General features: G+C 41.4%; 1 protein-coding gene across 1 annotated transcript in view; it reads right to left on the reverse strand.

Annotated features, from left to right (window-relative positions):
• ctnnbl1 (catenin, beta like 1) overlaps positions 1-23,897 on the reverse strand; it is a 34,869-nt gene extending 10,972 nt beyond the window's left edge. Inside the window, exons 1-13 of the mRNA XM_053240845.1 lie at positions 23,738-23,897; positions 22,608-22,784; positions 22,390-22,496; positions 22,172-22,316; positions 21,836-21,928; positions 20,308-20,401; positions 17,377-17,468; positions 16,609-16,681; positions 14,015-14,073; positions 12,457-12,605; positions 10,380-10,561; positions 2,661-2,758; positions 1,807-1,887 (exon numbers count right to left, since the gene is read on the reverse strand). Of these exons, the coding sequence (XP_053096820.1) occupies positions 1,807-1,887; positions 2,661-2,758; positions 10,380-10,561; positions 12,457-12,605; positions 14,015-14,073; positions 16,609-16,681; positions 17,377-17,468; positions 20,308-20,401; positions 21,836-21,928; positions 22,172-22,316; positions 22,390-22,496; positions 22,608-22,784; positions 23,738-23,767 (1,380 nt within the window). The 5' untranslated portion in view covers positions 23,768-23,897. The remainder of the gene's footprint in view (positions 1-1,806; positions 1,888-2,660; positions 2,759-10,379; positions 10,562-12,456; positions 12,606-14,014; positions 14,074-16,608; positions 16,682-17,376; positions 17,469-20,307; positions 20,402-21,835; positions 21,929-22,171; positions 22,317-22,389; positions 22,497-22,607; positions 22,785-23,737) is intronic.
• Positions 23,898-24,156: the final 259 nt, after the last annotated feature.

A 24,156-nucleotide genomic window follows, 5' to 3' on the forward strand; every position in this document is an offset into this window, starting at 1 on the left:
CACACACACACACACACACACACACACACACACATATACACACACATACACACACTATTTCTGCCTGGAAAGTTTGGTGTTCCCAGGAGGGAGGCCGATGTCAATCGCTGCAATTACAGCATGCACAAACTCCAGCTGTTGCATTCCCTTTAGACTGCCACTCCAGGAGCTTAGATGATTCTCGCAATTTTGAAAACAGGAAGTACTCTAAGACACAAACCTGAAATCAAAACCAACTTTTTTTTTAACCTCATTCTTGCTCAGATTGAGAACACGTATCTGTACTCATCACTTAAGAGACTAAATACTTCTGTGAGATTTTTCTCACACTTCTAACCAGTCTCTGATTTTTTTCTCTCAAGTATCTCAAGAGGGAAAAACAGACATTATAATGATAAGCAAAAATGTTAGAAACTATAAGACATTAGAACGAGTGCATTAATATAAACCTGTGATTTGCAGCTGCACTACTGCCAGAGCTGCTGCTGTAGAGAATTAATCAACACCTTCTGATCAGACTAGGGAATTCAACAGCGTTCAGACGCATTAAACACGCATGGTGTTATTCCAGCAATATTCTGATTCAGATAAAGTCACATCTGTAGAAATCTGAGACAGGGAGTGAAAGAAAGGAAAAAAAACTTCATTATTTTCTTCTCAGGAGACCAAGAGTCGAGTTCAACAGGGAAAAGGAAAAAAAAAAAAAAGATCTTCACTCAAGCTTTTAATGGGCTGCTGGGATCAAAATAGTCACATGACAGTTATGAGTGGCAAACCCTAGGGAGTACGCGCGCGCGCACACACACACACAGACACACACACACAGACACACACAGACACACACAGACACACACACACAGACTTACAGTCTTCACACTCATTACAGGAAGAATAAGGAAAGTGCTAGAGAGGGGCCTGAGGGGAAACTGGGAGTGAGATTCAGTCACTTTGTGGAGGGAAAAGCACGTGTTTAATGCCACGGTTGGGAAACGTAATAGTGCGGCGTTTCTTTCTTTCTCTCCGAGCATAAAATTAATCCATCAGCATTTTGCCTACAGACGCATGCTGTCCAAAATTACATAAAACACGCAAGGAAATGATGAAGATGCCATGTAATTTCACTTGTGGTGTGCAGGCTGCTCTAATGCAAAGGATTCTGTGTGAAGGGAGGGAGGGAGGGAGGAAGAAAAGAAAGAAAAAAAATAAATCTGAATCTATCTGTGACCCTAAACATGAATCTAATGGTTATTCTGAATCTGACTCTAAAAGTGAATCTGACAAACAAACAAAAACGAAAGGTTTAATCTATCAGCAACGGCAAAGATATTTACATATGGCTAATTTTATGATCTGAACTGCTTGTACATTGTAGAATAAGAGTCATTCTGTTCATTTTTTTTTTCATTGTTTTGTTTCCTTTCTTGTTTTCCCCCATCTTCTGCTTTTCCTCCTCTGTAATCTCTCTCTCTCACATCAGGGCCACCATGCCCTTTTCACAATGATGATGAAATTTCCGAAAAACAGACACGACACCCTGTCGTGCGTGCATGCGTGCGTGCGAACTATGTGATAGAGAAAAGGTAGGAAGGAAAGCTAACGTGATGGTAACGTTCCTGAGCGATACAAAATCTTACTGACACCATCGTCTCTGATTCACAACGTCCGCATCACTCTGATCAGACCTATCAGCACAGATAAGAGCTCAGCAAGGTCAGGCAAAGGGTTAGAGAGCCAATGAGGGTGTGTGTGTGTGTGTGTGTGTGTGTGTGTGTGTGTGTGTGTGTGTGTGTGTGTGTGTGTTCTTACGTGCTTCTCTCCATCAATCCGCCTGTCTGCGAGCTGAACGGCCTCCAGGTACTTAAAATGCAGCTCCATCAGTCTGTCCACCTTCAGAAAAGAAGGAAAAGAAGGGACATATTTTCTATACACACACACACACACACACACGTCTTTCAGTGTGCATGTGTGTACGGTGCATATGTGTGTTAATGTGTGTGTCTATGCCTGTGTTTGTCTGTGAGAGAGTGTGTGTGTGTGTGTGTGTGTGTGTGTGTGTGTGCGCGAGCATAAGATGCATTAATTATCTGTAGTTTAGTTTAAAGCATTAGCTTATTTAAAATTACAGAATTAAATTCTTAAATGTGTTAATACTTTGTGTTATTAAATAATTAATTTCCAGAATTTAACTTACATGAAGCGACACACACACGGGCACACACACACACACACACGCGCGCTTGTTGCTTTATTGTATAAGCTGTGCTAATGATGCAACATTTTTAATTTACATGATATTTGTAGTATATCTAAAACTGTACTTCAAGCTTTATAACTTGAACTTTAGTATTTGTTATTAGTGTTGCCGTAGTTCTTTATTAAGAAGTCAGTTCAGAGCCAATTTTAATGCTAAAGCCTTGTAATTCACTTTACAATGAGCTTTTTTTTTTACCGTAACTGCTGGAGTATCACACCTACCGTAAATACTCTAACAAATGGGCATTATAATTAAGTTAATGTATTTTTTTATTACATTATTTATGCACTAAATAAGGAAAATATCAAATAACTGTTCCATCAAATCCCTAAAACTCTGTATTAAAGGTGTATTTAACTTTGCTTGAAGTTTAATCAACAATGCAGGGTTAATAAAAGTCACTGACCTTCTCACAGTCGTTCTCGGTGAACTTGCTGAGCAGGCGGCTCCTCTGCTGCCCCTTCAGGTTCCTCAACATGGACCCCAGGATGGAGCACACATGCTCTGGTGGAACAGGAGAAGTAACCACAACACTATCAAATGTTTTATAGGTGTTTATGAGTGATTTTTTTTTTAATCAAACATAAACATTCATTGAACATTAACACGAAATCAACCCAACAAAAAAGTCTGAAAATGTCTGTGTTTTTCTCTTTTTTCTTTTCTTTTCTCTCAGGTTAATTCCCACTACTCCAAACTTTCAACACTCATTTTAGAGAGTCAAAGCTAATTCGTGTTTCCTCACACACACACACATTAGGCCAAGTGGGTTATTATAGGGTCGATAATGCAGAACACATCGAAGTCAATACCAGGTGTAATTCTTTAAGACACTAAACAATTAGCACGGTGTGTTCGGGGTGCTAGGAGTTTTAAGGCTAAAGGATATTCAGATAAGAGGCAAACAGTGTGAATCGGTCTTCATTAGCGTGTGTGAGTGGTAAGAGTCCAGATTCTCAAAGTCTAATGAGGCTCTGAGGCTACAGTGTGTGGTGTGTGCTGTTAAAACATATGACTCTGGTTCATTAACTTTTAACGTACAGTCAGTACGGCTAAACACCATCAACTTCCTGTACAGTGTCAGTTTAACACCAGAAGGTTTTGCATATGAAAAAAACGATCCTTGCAATGACACTTGTTACACAGAGGTTGGTAAACGTTAGCTTTTTGGTCCTACAACAGAACTCAACTCGGCAGCTCATTAACAAGCCGTCATGAGGTCAGAATCGATGTGTTGAAGAACTCAACACTAACCCAGGAAACTAAAAGCTGAGAAAACTCTGCAAAGTGATAAAGAATTATGATGGTGAGCCGGAAAGCTGATTTTCCTTTCTGATTAGCACAAATCGATCCTAAAGCATGTGTATCGAGCTCTTTGGCTCGTTTGGTTTGAGTGTACAAGCAAGGAAAGCTCACGACAGCACACAGCTTGGTGACTGTCACCTCCTTACATCCTTTACACACTTAACACATCGATTAGGCAGCCTAATCTCAACAGGAAGCAAAGGGGTGATGGGAATTAGCAAGCAGGAACAGGAAGTGCTTATTCAGCAATCTGATTTTCTCTCAGGTCTAGCATAGGAGCGAAAAAGAGGAACGGAGGAGTTTAGGACGGCACCAGAAAACAAATACACTACATAATAAGGTGGTAGAAAGTGTACGCGTGTGTGTATGTGACTACGAAAGAGAAAGTGGAGATTGTGTGTAAAAGGGAAGGAGGTAGGTATGGATTTCCTGAACACTGCTCTGGTAAAAAGAAATAGGAGGAAGAGAGTAAAGGATGCAGCAAGAGTGAGGAGAAATAAAGAAACATCCTCCTCGAGCTCCAGGTCACCGTGGCAACAGGCAGAGAGGCCATTAGCTGAAATGATGTCAGAGAGAGCGAGTTAAAGAGAAAAAACAAAATGACCTTAATAGAGATAAAGGATTATGCAGGAGTGGTGTGTTAATATGAGTTTTGTTAAGCAGCAAGCCTCACTCTTCCTTCTGTTCCCACCATCCCTGGCACTGTTCACTCGTTTATACTCCTTCCAGTTATTTTTATCCTAATTTCTGCTCGTTACGGAGCCTCTACTAATGAGAGCAACTGCAAGGTCAAATACACTGTGAGTGGAAGCTTGCCTGGATAATAAAACCAAATCTGATTGGTGACAGACACTTCATGATGGACTGCTATCTCTGGGAATGGAAATTCTGATGAACAAGCCGAATCATATCACTGCCCGTGGTTTTCAACCTTGTAGCTGGAAGCAGTTGGATTTTTTCTACCTTCATGCCTGAACACACACCTTTTTTCTATTCTTGCGCTCACCATAATGCTCCTTCTTCAATCCGTTAATCCCATTGCTGATGATGTCTTTTGAACAACACGAAACTGATGCCCCATCCATGTCTTCCTCAAGTGGCCTGGTGGGAACCATAGCATCTGCAATTACGCTAGGCTTTTCGTGCATCTCTGCAAGCTGCGGTTTTCTCTCAGGGCAATTCATGGGTGCGAGAGATACACGTTTGAGCGAGGCCAGCATGGTGTGCTGGTTTCTTTTCTTTGTCCGTGTCCATTCTTCTCAACATCAGGTCCAAAACTAACCAGGTCTTTTCCACCCTGGTTCCTAAAACCAACAATAATCCTGGGTTTTGGAAACAACCATGCCATTTCTTTGAATCCTGGTTTCCAAAACCAAACAAATCTTCAAGCCCAGACCCAATCCAACAGTCCTTTCCATCCTGGTTCCAGGATCGAATATGATAATTTCCAATCCTGGGCCCTGAACCAACAAGAACCATGCCATCCTGGAAACTGGAACCAAGCTCTGGCTCTAAACCAACTAGATCCTTTTTCATCCATTGGTTCCATACACCTACCATGCACTTTCTATCCTCTCTATCCCTCAACTCCTTTCCACCCTTGGGACTAGAGAACCAAGCAGATCTGGTTCTCTAACTTCTATCCACACTCTCTTGTGACGCCCAAGCCGCTTTAGACCAACACTACTACAGCAGTGCAGCAAGTCTTTTCAAAAGAAGTCACCTTATTTTGGGACGATAGTAGATCCAAATCCTGAGGTTCCCTGGTCGACCAGCGGCTAGTATGCGGCGCTCTCACTGCCATGGTCAGAGATCATTTCCATCCTGGAAACTTTGAACCAATCACATTTCTTTCCATTCTTCCATTCTTCCTACCAGATCCTATCCTGGTTCCAAGCTGCCAGCATGGTACCATACATTTTGCATTCCTGGGTCTATAACCGAAGATGTAATGTCCATCATAATTCCTGACAAGATAACCAATCAGATTCTTTCTCTCTCTATGTCTACAGACATTTCTTTCCATCCATGTTGCAGAAACTAACTAGATCCTTACAACTTTCGGGTTCTTTCCATTCTGGTAAATAAAACCAACTGAATCCTTTCCAACCTCAAAATCAATCAGAATCTTTCCATCTTCATTGCCGTCACCAATTGAATCCTTTCCATCCTAGTTTCAAGCACCAAACATATTCCTCTAGATTTGTTTTCACAATAAAACCACGCTGAATTTGTCTCTGTGGAACCTGTGATTGATGACGAAGAGGGATGTTTGAGGGATTGATGTGTACTGGACCAACAGGGGTTTGAAGAAATGCCTCACTACACTCCCTGATTCGAAAACCATAATCGCCTCACACAGCTTGCGCTTGCAAATATAACGAGAATGCTGATGATAATCCTCATTTAAAAAAAAGAATCAATTACCATAAGCTTCAGAGATTCAAAAATGGCCAATCCATTTCCTGCTCAAATAAGAGAACATTCTGAGTCTTGATTAAGTGATATGGGTATGATTAACCAAGCTTTTTCCGTGTCATTTACGCCAATTATTAGCACTAATGCCAATCTATTTCACTGAAAGTCCAAAGGGAACAATTTCAAAAAGCCCCAGCAATTTTCTTTCTCCATTTAACATGATAATCTCTAACGTTAATGTAATGTCGTGGGTGTGGGGATTAAATCATACATCCGGCAACCTTTCTCTCATTCACAACATTTTAGCTAATCTCATGCCATTTGTTACTGTTCTTATATTTTCCTGTGTTCATGCAATGGAGTAATGAGACATCAGCTAAACGGAAAGACTGTGACTAAACTGCAAATTGTAGATTAATGCCTACTGCCTGTTCTGTGAAGGAGACAAATTACCCTAAAGTTGGACATGGAGACATGTTAAGACTCCCATAAAAACCACAGTTTTAGCTAAATATATGCATGAAACATTTAGGGACCGTAAGACTGGGATTTTTTTTTTAATGATACCACAGTGATGTTTCATGTCCACACAGCATATAATGAAAGTAACGAAATTTCAACAATTTTCCTTAAGCAGAAATTTGTACACCATATGTGATTTGTTATTTATTTTTTATTACAACTCGTATATTTATGTCCATTTCCTTTCAGCTCAGAAGCATGCTGGCTTTACGCTCATTTGCATTCTCCCAGTTGTTCCTCTTACCATATCTGCACACTTACCTTTTCCGCTGTGGCTAGACTGCATGCTTCATTTGTCACATACGCACAGATGTTCCCTACACCCTGCCTCCAGTCAGCTCCCGAAAAGAGCAACGTCGTGAATGAGCAGCAAACAGCGATACACCGGAGGATCGTACAGACAGATTTCGCATCATGTACCAGTTGGTTTTATTATTTGTAATGCTGATGCAAACATTAGGCTAAATTACTGTCGCTGATTTCTTCTAGGCGTACTTTAACTCTACATATTTGTGAACTTTGGCAGTGTCATTTCCTCTCTGAAAATTATTAAGTAGTGGTTGTGGCATGCTTTTTGTCTCACTGAGAGCTGCAAAGAAATAAAACCAGTAGCTAAATGTAGCTAAATGTGGCCGTATATTGAAACAACACTTCCTCTAAAAATCACGTAAAACCACCCACAGTTTTATAAATGAGAAAATAACATCAAGTAACTGACATTTCAATAATGTGTTTATTATTGCTCCACAAAAGGAAATAAATCGCGTAGAAGCCACGCCCACTGATAGCCCATTGGCTGACTGGCTAGCTAGCTCACAATGATTTGTACATTAAAGGTGCATCCAGTGAAAATGAATTTGATTATTTCTCTATAACAGCACATCACAAAGTGATTTATTCCTCTTATACCACAGCAATACCAACGACTACAACTTCAATTAAATAAAAAATGATGTATCTGATTATAGATGCATTTAATGTTTATTTGGATTTAAATATTTAATGTTAGCTAAACAAGCTAGTTCCTGTTCACCAAGAAACCGCAAAGTGTGCAAAACTAATCTGTCCTACAAAGCACTGACACTGGAGACTCCTTCCATAAATGTTAAATAAACATCTCCTTACAAATTTTTTTAAAATCTGTTTGTGTGAAGCGGCCGCCATACAAGTACGTGTGAATGAGTTGTTACTATAGAAACGATAACGTAATAGAACAAGCATATTAATATATTTCTATAAAATGTGTTAAGAATGTGAGAAGAATTATAGAAACACTTTCTGGCCAATCAGTATCGAGCATTCGAGAACACTGTGGTGTAGTGAGGCTCTGAAATGTGATTGAGGGAGGTATTAAATCAAACTCTTTCCAGAACGTTCCAGCCAGCCATCTTAGCGGTAGACCGGGAATGTTGTTAAATGTGGGAGAAAGGAAATAAGCGTCCCACTGGGACTCATTCGGGTTTACCGATTGTGTGGAGGTGTTCATTTGCTTCTGTATTACAATAGACGCATCATTAGGTGACTAAAACTGCTCCTGTCAGAGCCCAAGTTCCCAAAATTCAACCCCACGTGGGACATCACTCACAGCGTACAAAAACAGAAACACACCGCAATCAACACTGCTTCACCTGCTCTCTTTCTCTCGCTCTCGCTCGCTCGCTCTCTCTCGCCAGGCTTCATCTCTCACTTCCTAAAATAGCGCACCTCGTTAGGACACAGCCAAAACTCTCACTTCATAGAGCATTACAATTAAAAATTAAAATTTAAGGCATGCAGGCACAATGTACGCAATTTCTCACATCCGTTTCGGTAATTATGGCTGTGTGAGGATGAATTATGTCTCATGATGTAACACATGTTCACACTTTCCTGCAGTCATGCCGACACCTACCTCTTTAGGTGAGTCCGTTTCCGTGTGCTGGAGCCATTCAGTGTCAGGGTTATTATTAGAGATCGAATTCTTCTTAATGAGCTCGTCACGGACGCTAATTTCGGCTCGTGATCCCTCCTCGCGCTGGGGTATGAATTTCAGAATCGTACACAACGTTCACTAAAGAGCCACGCTTTTCAGAGACTTCAAAACACTCTTTGTATTAAGGATCAGTGCCGATTAATTAACGAGTTAGCAGCCCCGCCTCCTTCTCACTGCTTTCCAATTAGCAGAGTGCTCACAAATGCACACTACTCACACTAATCCCCATCCACAAGCAGCGTGTAGTATGTAGGATGTGATGGACTTGGATATTTCAGGTGCACTGATGACATTCGGATGATGTACTGCTCGGGTCAAATAAATAAAACATGTTGTGTAATCCGTCCCACAATGCAGCAGTGACGGAAAATTGTAGCAAAGAAAGCAACATGGTTATACTGCAGTATGTTCATTTCAAGTTTTTTTGTAAATATAATAATTTCCTGCTATTATTAATATATTTAAAATTAAGTTTTTTTCCCTTGAAATCTTTTTCATTCTTAATTGACAGCTATGGCTTAGTGCTTTTGGTACAGTTACGCTTTTATGCTGTTCCTGTATTTACGCAGCACTTCCTCTGTTCCACAATTAAATCTTTTCCTGTTGCCTCATTACCTTATCATCTTTTTTTGTTTAAATCTCACAATTTAAGCAACAGTAGCTGAAAATACTCCCAGAAATGAATAAGACTAACATCATTTCACTCATCACATGACCGTAGTTATGAACTGATAGTTCACAAATGTATTCAAGCACAGAGGCCACGCCTCCTTCACTGATACTGACACGCACAGAGGCCACACCTCCTTCACTGATACTGACACGCACAGAGGCCACGCCTCCTTCACTGATACTGACACGCACAGCGGCCACGCCTCCTTCACTGATACTGACACGCACAGAGGCCACGCCTCCTTCACTGATACTGACACGCAAAGAGGCCACGCCTCCTTCACTGATACTGACACGCACAGAGGCCACGCCTCCTTCACTGATACTGACACGCACAGAGGCCATGCCTCCTTCACTGATACTGACACGCAAAGAGGCCACGCCTCCTTCACTGATACTGACACGCACAGAGGCCACACCTCCTTCACTGATACTGACACGCACAGAGGCCACGCCTCCTTCACTGATACTGACACGCACAGAGGCCACGCCTCCTTCACTGATACTGACACGCAAAGAGGCCACGCCTCCTTCACTGATACTGACATGCACAGAGGCCACGCCTCCTTCACTGATACTGACAAGCACAGAGGCCACGCCTCCTTCACTGATACTGACAAGCACAGAGGCCACGCCTCTTCACTGATACTGACACGCACAGAGGCCACGCCTCCTTCACTGATACTGACACGCACAGAGGCCACGCCTCCTTCACTGATACTGACAAGCACAGAGGCCACGCCTCCTTCACTGATACTGACACGCACAGAGGCCACGCCTCCTTCACTGATACTGACACGCACAGAGGCCACGCCTCCTTCACTGATACTGACAAGCACAGAGGCCACGCCTCTTCACTGATACTGACATGCAAAGAGGCCACGCCTCCTTCACTGATACTGACACGCACAGAGGCCACGCCTCCTTCACTGATACTGACACGCACAGAGGCCACACCTCCTCCACTCCTCTACTGAGATTGTTAAGCACAGAGGCCACACCTCCTCGCATGCTCTACTAGGACTGACTTGCACACAGGCCACGCCTCCTCCACTGGGACTGAGGGGCACAGTGGCCACGCCTCCTCACCTACACTGTTAAGCAGAAGCCACACCTCCTCACCTCCTCAACTGGGTCTGTTAAGCAGAGACCACGCCTCCTCTACTGAGACTGATTGGCACAGAGGCCACGCCTCCAAAGGAGAGTGAGAGAGATGAGGAGGATATTATGGGATACCTTCATGCTCCTTGTCTGACACTCCAGCCTTCCTCATCTTCTTCGGTGTCTTCATGAACAGCGGGAAAATGGTGCGAAGTCCGAGGATGTCAACAAACTTGTGGCAGTTATCGGTGCCCTCGGGGCCGATCATGCTGTGGTCCAGGACCTTGAGGGCGCTAGTGCGAGACAACTTCTTCTCCCTACACACACACACACACACACACACACACACACACACACAATCAAGAAGAGAATGAACCAGAACACTGTGCATTACAGCACTGTTATCTCAATGTCACAATAATATAAATATGACATTACATAAACCAAAACACTTCACTTGCAGCACTTCACTCTGTCTGTCAACTCATTTCACGCATTCAGTCCTGGAGAACTATACGCTTGCTCCAGATATCATCATGTGCATTATCATTTTATCTTCTCATGCCTGGACTACTGCAATGCACTGTTCACCAAACTTGCTGTTAATCTAATAGACCGGTTTATAAGTTCAAAATCCGTCCACTGGGCCTCATTTAACCGAGCAATTTATTCATAAATCCTTTGCAGGAGCATTTACCCAGAAAATGTGAAGAGAGAGCTCCTGAGTTTGTGTAAATGCACGTACAAGGAGACTCACTAATGTAAATTTAACCTCATCTACTTCAAATTATGCTGTCAGGGATTTAATGAAAATTTTCATGTCATTAATGATCTGAAACAAAGCGATCCAAAACAATAACACATTAAGACAAATAAAACTAGCTGTGCAATCAGTACAAAAGTAATGGCGCCCTGTAAAAGGAGAAAGCGCTGCAGTAGCTGAACTGCGTTATTATGTAAATCCGTCATTCTGTCACTGTTGTTCTCATTTTTCACTGTATCAAATTCTATTAAGGATTCATTTTTATTTCAATATTTATTGTCGTTCTTCTTAAAAATATCAAACTCCTTTTGTCAAGAATGGTTTAAAAGTTATTAAAGATGTATATTTGTCAATAAAGTCAAAACTGTAAGACTGCAGTTTTTACAGAAATACAGTGTTATCAATAAACAGTCCTGTTAAAATAACATTTTATTTAAAAGGTACGGGACAATGTTACTGTAAACATACTGTACATTACAGCAAGAATGCTATAAATATTAAATTACTTGAACTACCTGTGGTTTTGCTTTATATGATCATACTGTATAAGCTGATGCTAGTATTAGAATAAAAGTGGAAATGAGAAATACTGTAGCTGGAGAAATCGTAAAAAACGACTGTCCAAAGTGGAAATGTAGCAGGTTTAAAAAAACTCCTTGTCAGCTACTTTTACATAATATACTACATGCACTTTGTCCTTGTAAGTGATTCATTTCCCGTATTTCAAACCTGAGGAAATAATAAATCAGTTCCATGCATCATAACAAAGCAAATGTGATCAATAGTTTTAAAGCCCAGCGAGATCACGCAGCACAAACAGCGGTGTATCAGAGCACTCCGACGAGCAGCACGGCACTCTGGGAAATGTAACTGTCTGTCATGCTGCCACTCAACTCATCCGGAGATGATGAACAGCGCAGTTTATCGAGCTCACGGCAAAAATGTTTCAGGTGTCAGGATGCAGAGAGACAGAGAGAGAGAGACAGAGAGAGAGAGCGTGAGTGATAGGGAAAGTGTGTGTGTGTGCGTGTGTGTGTGTGTGTGTGTGTGAGAGAGAGAGTGAGAGATGAGATTTGTGAAGCAGAAAGCTGTTTGAAGGATGCTGGAATCCCAGCTCACCTGCAATGAACGTCTAAATCCAAACGAGACAGACAACAAAAAACAGCCGATACGCCATGGCAAAACGGTTTCACTTCTCTTTTTCATCAAGTGTCACTACGATTTATTTTACACCGTCCTTTTTCATGTCCTGCGCAATAATTCTCTCACGTGCAGGAAAAAAAAGGTTATTTCCTCATGATTTATCGTCAGTTACGAGAATAAAAATAAAAATGATTTTAACAATTAATCCAAAAATAAAATGTACAGTTTACCTTCTTATGGAACTACAAGGATCATGTAGCACGCCTAAATAATCGCACACACCTGAATCATCAGCCAATCACAAACCTGAGCATGAGGTTCATCAGCTGAAGCCCCTCCCCCTTAAGGAAGCGGTCGCGGTTGGCTGGCAACATGAGACAGGAGCAGAGAGCGTCGAACAGGTTCTCCATCATCTCCTGCTCCTCCGGCGTGGACGGGTTGTGCCTCTTGAACACCTGACACACAGAGGCATGTTATTACACCTTAATAACATGTTAATTACATTATTACAACTTAACACCTTCCTAGCAGCTTAATACAGCATTAATTACATATTAATTACAGCTTAATAACACTGTAATTAGACATTAATATGCACATTAATAATGTATTAATTACCAGCTTTTTGCCTTTTTTTCCTTCTAAATGTTACAAATCATTGAACTTAACTAGTTTTTCATATATTCTCCATATGAACTTATCACAATGCTGTTGAATTCTCTACTCTGATTGGTCAGAAGGTGTTGATTCAAAGCACAGGTTTATATTAATGCTCTCGTTCTAATACGTTATCGTTTCTATAGCAACAGCAACAGATACGGTGAATTTTTCTGTAATTTGTCAGCATGTATGGAAGGAGTCTCCAGCGTCAGCACTTTGTAACAGTCAGAGGTAAAGCTGTGACTAAGTTAGTTACACTGTTTTGTTTTAATAACGTCAGAAGCAAAGAAAAGGTTAGTGAGGGAACAGGAATGTTTATAGCTGCGATAATGCAAGTGAAAAGAGGAAGTAAATTGTTTCGTGGACGTTTCACAACCTTAAATGTAACTATAAACAGAGAAAAAGTATGATGTGTTGTTCTTTAATTAATTAAAAAAAATGTTGTTCGCAAAATTGCTGTGGTATAAGAGGAATAAAACACTTTACATCAAGACTACTTCATCACACCATCACGGCGCTGATTATTATTCTTTGACATCAAGCCTCAAGGGTTTTATTCCTTACTTCACTAGACAAAGAACTCTTTAACAACCTTTTTTTTGCTAAAATTGTATATTTTATTATTGTTAATGTGGTCATCTGGTAGTTTAGAAATTTGAAATTTCCTGATACATATTGTGCACAGTGGAATGTCAAGTACGATGATATGCTTTCTGACCACTAAATACTTTTCTAAATACTGCTTTCTCATCACTAAATACAAGGTTAGAATCAGATAAGCAAAAAGTGAGCTTGTTTTGTGCAAGATTTCTGCATGTAATCATAAGCAAACCTCTGTATTTTTTCTGAAATGAGCCTTAGGGGTCGTGTGGATGCTTTGTGGAGGGAAGTAGGAGGCAGAGTTGCAGTATTGCTGCAAAATGAGTCTTATATCGTCTTTTTGCCTCGTTTTTTGTTGAGTAAAGCAACAGTTTATACGTGCCAGTGGGTCTGCAGTCTTTACTGAGCTTTGGCTGGATATATGGAGCGGTGCAGGAGCTTTGTGCAACACACATGTGTATACACACACACACACACACACACACACTCACTGTGTGTCTGGGCAGATAAAAGAAAGTAAACACATGAAGAGAGACAGCTCTGAAGCTGCTGGGGTTGAGAGACCAAAAAACAGAGACACACATGCACAGGAGAGATAACTTACTGAGAGCTGCTGCAAGAGCACATCGATGCCGTCCATCTCGCCCAAAAGCTCCCTGGTGCCTGAGAAAGAGAGAGAGAGAGACAGAGACATGTGAGGACATTGAGGACCAGAGAGGACACAAATAAAATCAACTTTTAAAAAAAAAAAACACACTACATCCTTCTGCTCCTGCTGCTATTTGTTTCCCTTGAAAATGGCTACGCCTTCTGTGACTGACAAGCACATAGGCCACGCCTCCTTCATTGCAACAAATACACAGGCCACGCCTTCTTTACTGAAACAAGCACATAGGCCACACCTACTTCACTAAGAAATACACAGGCCACGCCTCCTTCACTAAAACAAGCACATAGGCCACGCCTCCTTCACTAAAACAAATACACAGGCCACACCTTCACTGAAACAAGCATATAGGCCACACCTACTTCACTAAGAAACACACAGGCCACGCCTCCTTCACTAAAACAAATACACAGGCCACGCCTTCTTCACTGAAACAAGCATATAGGCCACACCTACTTCACTAAGAAATACACAGGCCATGTTCCTTCACCAAAACAAGCATAGGCCACACTTACTTCTTCACCAAAACAAGCACAGAGGCCACGCCCCCTTCACTAGGAATGACTCAGAGGCCACATCTCTGTCGTCTTCAGACTGTGACACAGAGGCCACGCCTCCTTCCCTCTAATAGGCACACTGGCCACGCCTCCTTCAGTAAGACAAGCAGACTTTGTTCACTAAGGAAACTAATTTGAATTCTCGAGTTACATAACTATTTTTTAAATATTCGTTTTGAATTTTGATTCTGTTAATCCTTTTAAAAAAAGTGAAAAAGAAAAAAGTGATAGAATAGGTGAGAAAAAGAAATTAACACATCTGGAGAGAGAAAAGGTACAGCAAGAACGGCGAGGAAGGCTGAAGGAAAAATTACACACAGCCACACTGCATAATAACTATAACAGCATCAATATCACCACAGATTCGTGCGCGCGCACACACGCGCACAAACACACACACACAGACTTCAAAATCATCGAACCCGAGTGTGAGGATGCAAACACACCGTATCTGTGATGATATGAGTAGCTCGCTTCGTTACAGTCACACAGGAGCAAATGATGAAACTCCGCTGCAAACCTTTGATTAGCAACTGATATTCAAAACAATTTTATATTCAAAATAATTTTATTTAACAGTGTGAAAGACCTGACTCACTAATATCCTTTTTTTTTGTACATTTGTGTACATTAACAGCCTAAAATCACATTTTACTACATAAACATATTGGTACCAGACAAAAACTAGCCTCTATATTGGTATATTCACTCAAATAACCGGTCTTTATGAGCTCCTGTAACCGTGAGTGTAAAAACTGTTACCATGACAACATGTACAGCTTAAAATGGCGGCAAGATTTTCTGAAGTAAAATCCTGAGGTAAATGCTAACGCTAAGACTAAAATTCTGTGGCGATTTTGAAAACGTTCTCTTCATTTCATTAGTTTTTTCTTACATAAAAAGAAACTACTATAATTATTATGTATATTTATTTACATTTATATTTGTTTTCCACAGATTACAGTACGTTAGCATGAATTCAATTAAATTTTATTTGTATAGCGCTTTTAACAATGGACATTGTCACAAAGCAGCTTTACAGAAATAAATAGATTCACATTAAATTAAACCAAAATAAATTGTAAATATGTGAATTTATAAATATGAACACTTTAAAATATCATTGCCAAAGATGTTTCAAGGGTTAAATTTAGCTAGCTAGCATAACACAATTAGTATAAGACTTGCTGTTAGCGTTAGTTAGCTTGCTAGATAAGCTAGCCCTGCTAAAATTCATTCTCGTGATTAAATTTAGCTCGCTAACATATGACCTCTGTATGACTTGTTTCTTGTTTAACTAGCTATTAATTAACTATTTGGCTTGCTTTTTACTCAAACTAATATGGTTAGTGTTTGGAGTCATATTTGCCAGAAGTTCCCATGGTTTAATTTAGTTAGCGGACATAGAAGATATGCTAGTCTGTTTACGTTTTCCTCCAACAGCTAATCTTATCAGGCAGAGTCATTTCTGTAGTTAAATTTAGCTAACAAGCTAACAATTTTTGGAAGGCAGTGTATCCAGTCTGCTAGTTAGCGACATAGCTAGCTACAATAATTTACTTGCATTTTACTCAGTCAGCTAACTTTATCAGGTAGATAAACTTTATCGATCTTTCGGATGGTTAAATTTAGTTAGCAAACGACTTGTTTCTTGCATTAGGTAATTAGCCTAAGCTAAAATCCTCTTAGCTAACTAGCTAGCTAGCGCTAACTCTATTACATATAGTCATATTTGTTGCCAGGTAACTAGCTAGGTATCTTCTTCAATCTAGCTGTTTCTGCTCCAATAACTAAGTAAAATAAAAAAAATATTTCAATAGCTAACAGCTTCATTGCTAGCTTGTTTAGCTAGCTAGCTAGGATGCTCAACCTTAAATGAGTATCCTATAAACAAATAAACAACGCAATTATTATGGTCAGTACCATGCACATGGTCGAGGTTAAAGGGGAAGAGCTGAGGGTTTTCAGACTCACCGTCGTTGCTCTGGAGGAGGATGGCCAGGATCTCACTGCAGTACAGCTTGTTAGCGTCGAAAGGCATCTTAGCCTGTGTGATCAAGAAAAGCACAATCTTAACTTTTAACTACATTTTCATTATTTTGCTTTATCAGCGTTTTCTTGCTGAGCTAATTCGGCTAATCCGGCTCCTGTTCAGTGAGCACCTGTAATTGAATCGAACTGCAACCAGCGTGACGCTCCTGTTTAACCTTTTAATGACTTTATTTATAAGGGATTTTGTTATTCATGCAGCATGTTGTCAGCCGAGGACAGAGGAGTTTACGCTTTGCAGTTCGCAGTAACATGACAAGTTGCATTTTTTTTTTGTCTTATTGACTTCAACGACTGTTTATAGCTGCTAAAACGTAAGCAGTGAGAACAGGAACTTGTTTCATGGACATCCCACAAGATTAAAAGTAACTATAAATGGATAAAATATAAACATGCTTTAATAAATATAAAATTGTAATTTTGGTGAACAGCTGTGGTACAAGCAGAATAAAACACTCGGTGACACGCTGTTATGGGAAAATAATCAACTTTGGTGTGATAACATTAACTCTTCTTAATCAGACTACTCCATCTTTGATTACTTTCCTAAAACAGCACAACATGGAGGGTTTTATTCCTTACTTATGAGCATATTACGACACTTCTCGACAGAAGAAGAACAGACACAGGCATGAGAACCAGAATATAACGTCACAGACAGCATTGTGTTAAACACTTATCCTGCTCTCTTACCTTAATCCTCTTGAGGAGCCACTGCATGAGTCCCTGCTGAGCGGCTTCGGTGCACAGACCCGGTCTGAACTCGGCCATGTTCTCCACCACGGCTGCAACGGCACATACACTGAGGTTATTAAGAAGAACCAGAAATCAAAACCTGACCAGTGGCGCTCCTGAGGTCAGCACCAAGTAGAGGTGTGTGTGTGTGTGTATATATGTGTGTGTATACATACACACACACCCACACGTATCTACATACATACATATATATAAATAAATTAAGAAGGGTATATGGTGTTTGCACAGCACTACATTACACATATTCATCAGGGTCACGCAGTTAGGTTACTAATTTGTTCACATTTTGAGAAAAAGAACCTAGTGTCAGGTGTGTGAAATAAAGAATTTCAGCATCCCAGCTCCTTCGACCTTGAACTAATATGCTTCCTATGAGAATTTACAGCAGTGTGTAATTCAGGTCCAGAAAAACCTGTCCCATAAAACAGCAGCCAATTTCTGCCACACATGTGAAATGCACACTGCTGTGAAACACAAGAGCAGCTCTTCAGGCATCAGTGTGTGGGTATGTGTGTGTTGTGGTGTGTGTGTGTGTGTGTGTGTGTGTGTGTGTGTGTGTGTACACGGCATGGTGGGTGACAGATTACATTCACACTGCTGAGAGGATAAAGCCGTGGGAATAGTGCGTGTTTGTGTGTGTGTAGCACATTCAGGGCTTTTTCCTTTCTCTGGCTGAACATTAAACATTAAAGGCCGTTGTTGCTGAAAACCACTTTAACTAAATCACCACATCCACCTACACACACACTCATACTCACACACAGTCACTTCTCCACAGCTCTGACCCAGTTTGTGCAAATCAGACTCACTGATATACTCACAGAAACAAACAAAAATGGATGAGTGTAGGAACGTCTGCCTCAAAACAGCTGGAGGCCTGGAGATTAGCTTTCTGCAGACGTGTTTTCAGGAGGAAAATCAGACTATGTGCAACAAGCGCTCTTTATAACAGCCTGTAAGTCTAAGTGTGTGTGTGTGTGTGTGTCTGCGCACAGTACGAGTGTGCATCTCTATTCCTGAGATTCAATTCTTGAGATGTAATCAACTACACAATGTATTAAAGATGCATTTAAGGCACTTTATTGTTATACGACTTGTAGTGTAATGAGTGATGTAATTCACACAGTGTAATGAGATATTGTGAGAACAGTTCCATTTTAATTCTATTATATATTACACATATATGAAAGGCTTTAATCTGAAATCGCAGTAGGGTGTCTAACACTATAATTAAATTATATTAATATAACACTATAATTAAATTTTATTATTAAAAATATTAGTGGGCATGTACACACACTCAACCTGGGGGGGAGAAAGTATAAGGCCACACCTCCTTCAGTGAGACTGACAGGGACAGAGGCCACGCCTCCTTCAGCGAGACAGACAGGGACAGAGGCCACGCCTCCTTCACTGGGACTGACCAGTACAGAGGCCACGTCTCCTTCAGTGAGCTTGACAGGTACAGAAGCCACGCCTCCTTCAGCGAGACTGACAGGGACAGAGGCCACGCCTCCTTCAGCGAGACTGACAGGGACAGAGGCCACGCCTCCTTCAGCGAGACTGACAGGGACAGAGGCCACGCCTCCTTCAGCGAGACTGACAGGGACAGAGGCCACGCCTCCTTCAGCGAGACTGACAGGTACAGAGGTCACGCCTCCTTCAGCGAGACTGACCGGTACAGAGGCCACGCCTCTTTCAGTGAGCCTGACAGCTACAGAAGCCACGCCTCCTTCATTGAGACTGACAGGTACAGAGGCCACGTCTCCTTCAGCGAGACTGACAGGTATAGAGGCCACGTCTCCTTCAGTGAGACTGACAGGTACAGAAGCCACACCTCCTTCATTGAGACTGACAGGTACAGAGGCCACGTCTCCTTCAGCGAGACTGACAGGTACAGAAGCCACGCCTCCTTCAGAGAGACTGACAGGTACAGAAGCCACACCTCCTTCAGTGAGACTGACAGGTACAGAGGCCACGCCTCCTTCAGCGAGCCTGATAGGTATAGAGGCCACGCCTCCTTCAGTGAGCTTGACAGGTTTAGAGACCATGCCTTTTTCTTTTTCACGGAGATTAATCAGTGCAGAAGCCACACCTTTTGTAAGTGAGATTGACAGGCACTGAGGCCACGCCTCTTTCAATCAGAATATCAGATACAAAAGAAACACCTTGTTCAGCGAGACCGGCAGGCTCTGAGGCCATGCCTCCTTCTCTGTGGCTCAGACAAAGGGCAGATTTCCGAGGGAAAAGAAAAAGAGATTTAAAGTGGAAGAGAAAAGATGGATAGAATGTAGCAGCATGCTTTATGACTTAACACAAGAGAAAGTCTCTGCGTGTGTCAGCTTCATCGTTTCCACTAGAAAGAAGCAGAGACACCTGATAACTCAATCACACAGCAGCACACAGGCGAAAGAGAGAGAAAGAGGGGGGAAGAAGAAGGATAGCGAGATAAGGAATGTAAAAGACACAGAGCAGCTGGGTTTCCTGCAACATGCAGGTACCGTAATCTCCCGAGAGGAAGGAGAGGGGGATTAAAGGATGATAGATGGATGGATGGAAATGGAGAAGAAAGAATGATGGAGAAGAAAGAGACACAGCCATGTCCTTCGTGTCCAGTCCTACGGGACGCATCGTTGCTGTTAAAAAGGAAGTCACAGGAAGCGAGTCTGCTGATCTAGAATCAACTTTAACGCTTTAATGAACATCAGCTCATTAGATAAGAGAGAACTAGAACTGATCCAGGATCAGCACTTAAACACACACTTCTCTCAAATATTTTAAACCACTGATCGAATAATTGATCGTGTTTCGTTTGTGTTTTCATGCTAAGTCTTTCCGAGTCATAATACGATGGCGGTTGCGCTGTACCTAGCGTGTTGTGAACTCCATCCGCTTCTTCTTTCACCGTCTCGTCCAGCCGCTCCATGTTCTGCACCATCAGCGCCACCACCTGGCCCTCCAGCTTTAACAAAAAAAAAACAAAAACAATGCACAGATTAATGACTTCAAGAGAAAAATTCAAACAAAGCAAATGTCACAAATTGTTTGGCATACACAAGATTCTTAGTCTACGCTTTATGTATATGTATGTAGTGTTTGTTTATGTTGCCTTGGAGACACTGCTGTCAATCTTTACGCAATCTGACACGCCCACACGATTCTGCTCAGTCAGAAAATAAGAGTTTTGGTAGCTTTTAGTTATAATTAAATTATAGTTCTGCATGCATGCATGAATGCGCCACCGGTAAAATGCTTATTAAATGACAAAGTAGCACAAAGATTTTTTTTTTTGCAGATTTTAAAGCCCCGGGCAAAACTCTGTCGCTGTTTTATTGTCCATAAAATAAAGTACATGAGAAAAAGCAATTGACACTTGAAAAAAAAAAGTCTTGTGTGTTTAAAAATTAAACATGAAACTCAGCGCCTGTCACAGCACCAATTTCCTGCCAAATCTCCCTCCTCCGCGTCAGCGCCTCCACAAATCAGAAATGCCACGGCGACACGCCGTCTCTCACTCCTGCTCCGATACAGAGCTGATTTTCTCCCGCCGAGCTCCGATCAGCGGTTCTGCGTTTTCTAAATGTCATTACACACACACACACACACACACACACACAAAACAGCTCCCAACCCAGAAACGCTGATCAATCGCTAATGGTTATTAAATTGCAGTGAAATTGAAGAGTGGAGGAAATTGGTTTTCTGTTTTCGGACAGCATTCAGGCTTTTAAGATCTTGACTCGAGTGGTTTGGCTTCGCTGTGATTGCTTTTAATCTCACAAGAGCTTGGAGACACCATTGAAGCGTTAAAGTAGCAATTTCAAACCATTAAAAAAAAAAAAATCAAGGTTCAATAACAAAGCGCACTTTCTACCGTTTCCCAGAAACATCTCTACACCTTTACTCTCATAAAGAATGCATAGAAATATGCATTAATATGCAAATTGTACTTCTGAACAGCTCTTAAAGTCACCGTGAAATGGCTCTTTCCCTGTGATTTGTTTGATTCTGTTTGCTGATGTACTTCCTTCTGAAACAGGAAGTGTTTGACATTCCGGCTTTGAACAGTGTTAGCGAAACACTTCTGCGACGACAAAGTGGCTGTCGCATAACGACAACCTCGTACAAATTCCACCTTCTTCAACATGAATAAACTCCAACCATTTTTCCACTCAACTACATGATGGTTGGAAAAAGAAGAAACAGCGTGTGAGAAATTATACCGTAATACCGTATATAATACCGTAGAGCAAGACACACCCCCAGGGGACGGTATTATATTAACCCCCAAACCTTTTTTTTGTTCTTTCAGATATTGGTGACCACTAAAGGACAGATAATGAAAAGCTCTGAAACACTAATTTTTGTTTTAAAGCAGACATGTTCATTTCCTCACCAGGGCGTCGATGAGGACCTCGGCTCCTTCCTCGCTCTCGTTGAGCGTATCGACGTCTGTGAGCTCCTGCAGCAGGTCCACCACCGCGATGGCGATATGTGTTCTGGGTTAAGGAGAACCACCGAGTTCTGCACGGAACTTACTGCACGTACTTACAGATTTATTGATTTGTCAGGAGGTTAAACAAAAAAAAAAACTTTTTAGACCAAAAGACAAGATGTCAGCACTTTTTAAAATCCTGTAGGACTTCTTCCTGATCCATCATCTACCTCCTGAACAGCATATATTGCTGCAAATCAGTGTGTGTGTGTGTGTGTGTGTGTATGTGTGTGTAAGGATATCAGTGTTTTCGTGGCTCAGCAGGCCGAGCAGAGACTGCACAGCGTTCAGCTCCACCAGCAGGTGATACAGCTCAGGGATGGTGGTGATCACGTGCATCTCCTGGATGATGTCATTCAGGTCCAGCTCAGACTCCATGAACCTACAGGAAGACGTTCTCGTCAGAAACAGCCACGCTGTAAAACCACAACGCTCGATGTTTAGTGATAACTCACTTCTCTGGATTGTCTGGGAATTTAATCCTGAGCTCCTGGTTTTTGTACGACCTCTTCTCGAAGGTCAGGATCATTTTCTTCACCATGCTCTCGTCCACCGGCTCACCCTGTTACAGAGACGGAGACACATCGCATGTCCAACACGTTACAGTATTTATCAGCGCTACGTTAACATTATGAACCAGTCCGTAGTGCTAGACGGTGTGGCGACGTAATACCTCAGGGTCCACCTCATCCTGGTCCATGAGCTTCTCCAGGATCCTCTCTCTGTTCTCCGGATCTTCCGGCTCGGGTTCCGGGATCGGCGCCGCGGGTCTCGGAGGCTCCCTGCTCTTCTTCACCCGAGACTCCTCGGAGCCGCTCTCCTCCCTCGGCCTCTTGCCTCCCCGCTCGGGCTGCCAGTGACGAGAACAGGTTAAAGGTGCGGTCAGGAAGTTTGGTAGAAGATGGCAGAAACTCAAAGTTCATTTAACTACATGCATTTTCCTATAGTGAGCTGAAGCGTAGCACCTTATGGGAAAAATAAGTTATGACTTTATATAAATAAATATATAAGGTAATAAAAAAAGATACTTTCACAAATGTTAGGCCTAGGCTTATGACTCAACCTGCTCCATCAACACATCATCACGCGGGATTTTTTACACTTAAAGATGCAATAGTCAATATTTTTCATTTCTTACTAGTTCTTTAAAAAAAATTAATCACCGGCAAACTGCTGTTGTATAAGGGGAATAAAACACTTTGGTTTGTGTTGTTATAGGAACATAATCAACTTCAGAATGGCAACATTAACTCTTGTTCATCACACCACCCTGTTGTTGATTATTTTCCTATAACTGCACGACACCAAGCGTTCTGGACGCAAACATCTTATTTACAACTTCACAATAAAACCTCCAGTGATTGGCTGCTTTTGGATATTATTATGCACAGATAGGACGAGTTAATTCAGTCATTTTAATCCAAATTAAACTGCACAATTAGAAAGACTTAGCGCTAGTTAATAAGCAGCGTTATTAATACCTTAGGGTTATAGCATACTGTTTAGCTTTAATTTCAATATTCGAGCTATTCGATTGTTTTTAACAGCACAGTAAGCCAGATATCCATGCTGGATGCTGGCTGAATCCCAAATAGATCCACACTGACTAAGTAGTGCACTAGATACGACGTGGAAGCCATTACGTAACACCTTAGATAGTGCACTTCTGTAGTAAATACAGCGCCATTTTGGATACGGCCATGTTGTTGTTAGCTGGACTGCATGCTAGCATAGAAAACTCGCCGGCAAATCTAGAAAAAAAAGGACTGTACTACAATTAAAATGAGTTTAGCAGATTTTTACCTGATAATTCAGCAGCTCACCAACGTCCATAGTTTTTTAAAGACCGAATTTACCCCACAGAAATGCTTATTTAATGCGTAAAATATTAGCAGCACAGTCAACGCCGTGCAAAGTTTATTTCTTCTTCGGTGTATTGAGGAGAAGAAAACACTCCTAGCTCAGCAGCGACACCTTCAGGCTCGGAGGGAAAACAGCGCCGCACTGTACATACAAAATAAAACAAAAAATACAATTAAAACATTCTCTAAATTGATTTTTGATCGTTTAAACGTGTGTTAATGGTTTTATATCATTTATATGTTATCCAAAGTGTGTGCAAGAAGTCGAATCCAATCATATTTCAGCTACAAAACAAAACAAAACAAACAAAAAATTAAACAATTTCTGCTTTTTTGGACATTTTTGGTGTCAGGTGTTTG

The sequence above is a fragment of the Pangasianodon hypophthalmus genome, chromosome 16 (genome assembly GCF_027358585.1).
Source record: "Pangasianodon hypophthalmus isolate fPanHyp1 chromosome 16, fPanHyp1.pri, whole genome shotgun sequence".
Classification (NCBI taxonomy): Eukaryota; Metazoa; Chordata; class Actinopteri; order Siluriformes; family Pangasiidae; genus Pangasianodon; species Pangasianodon hypophthalmus.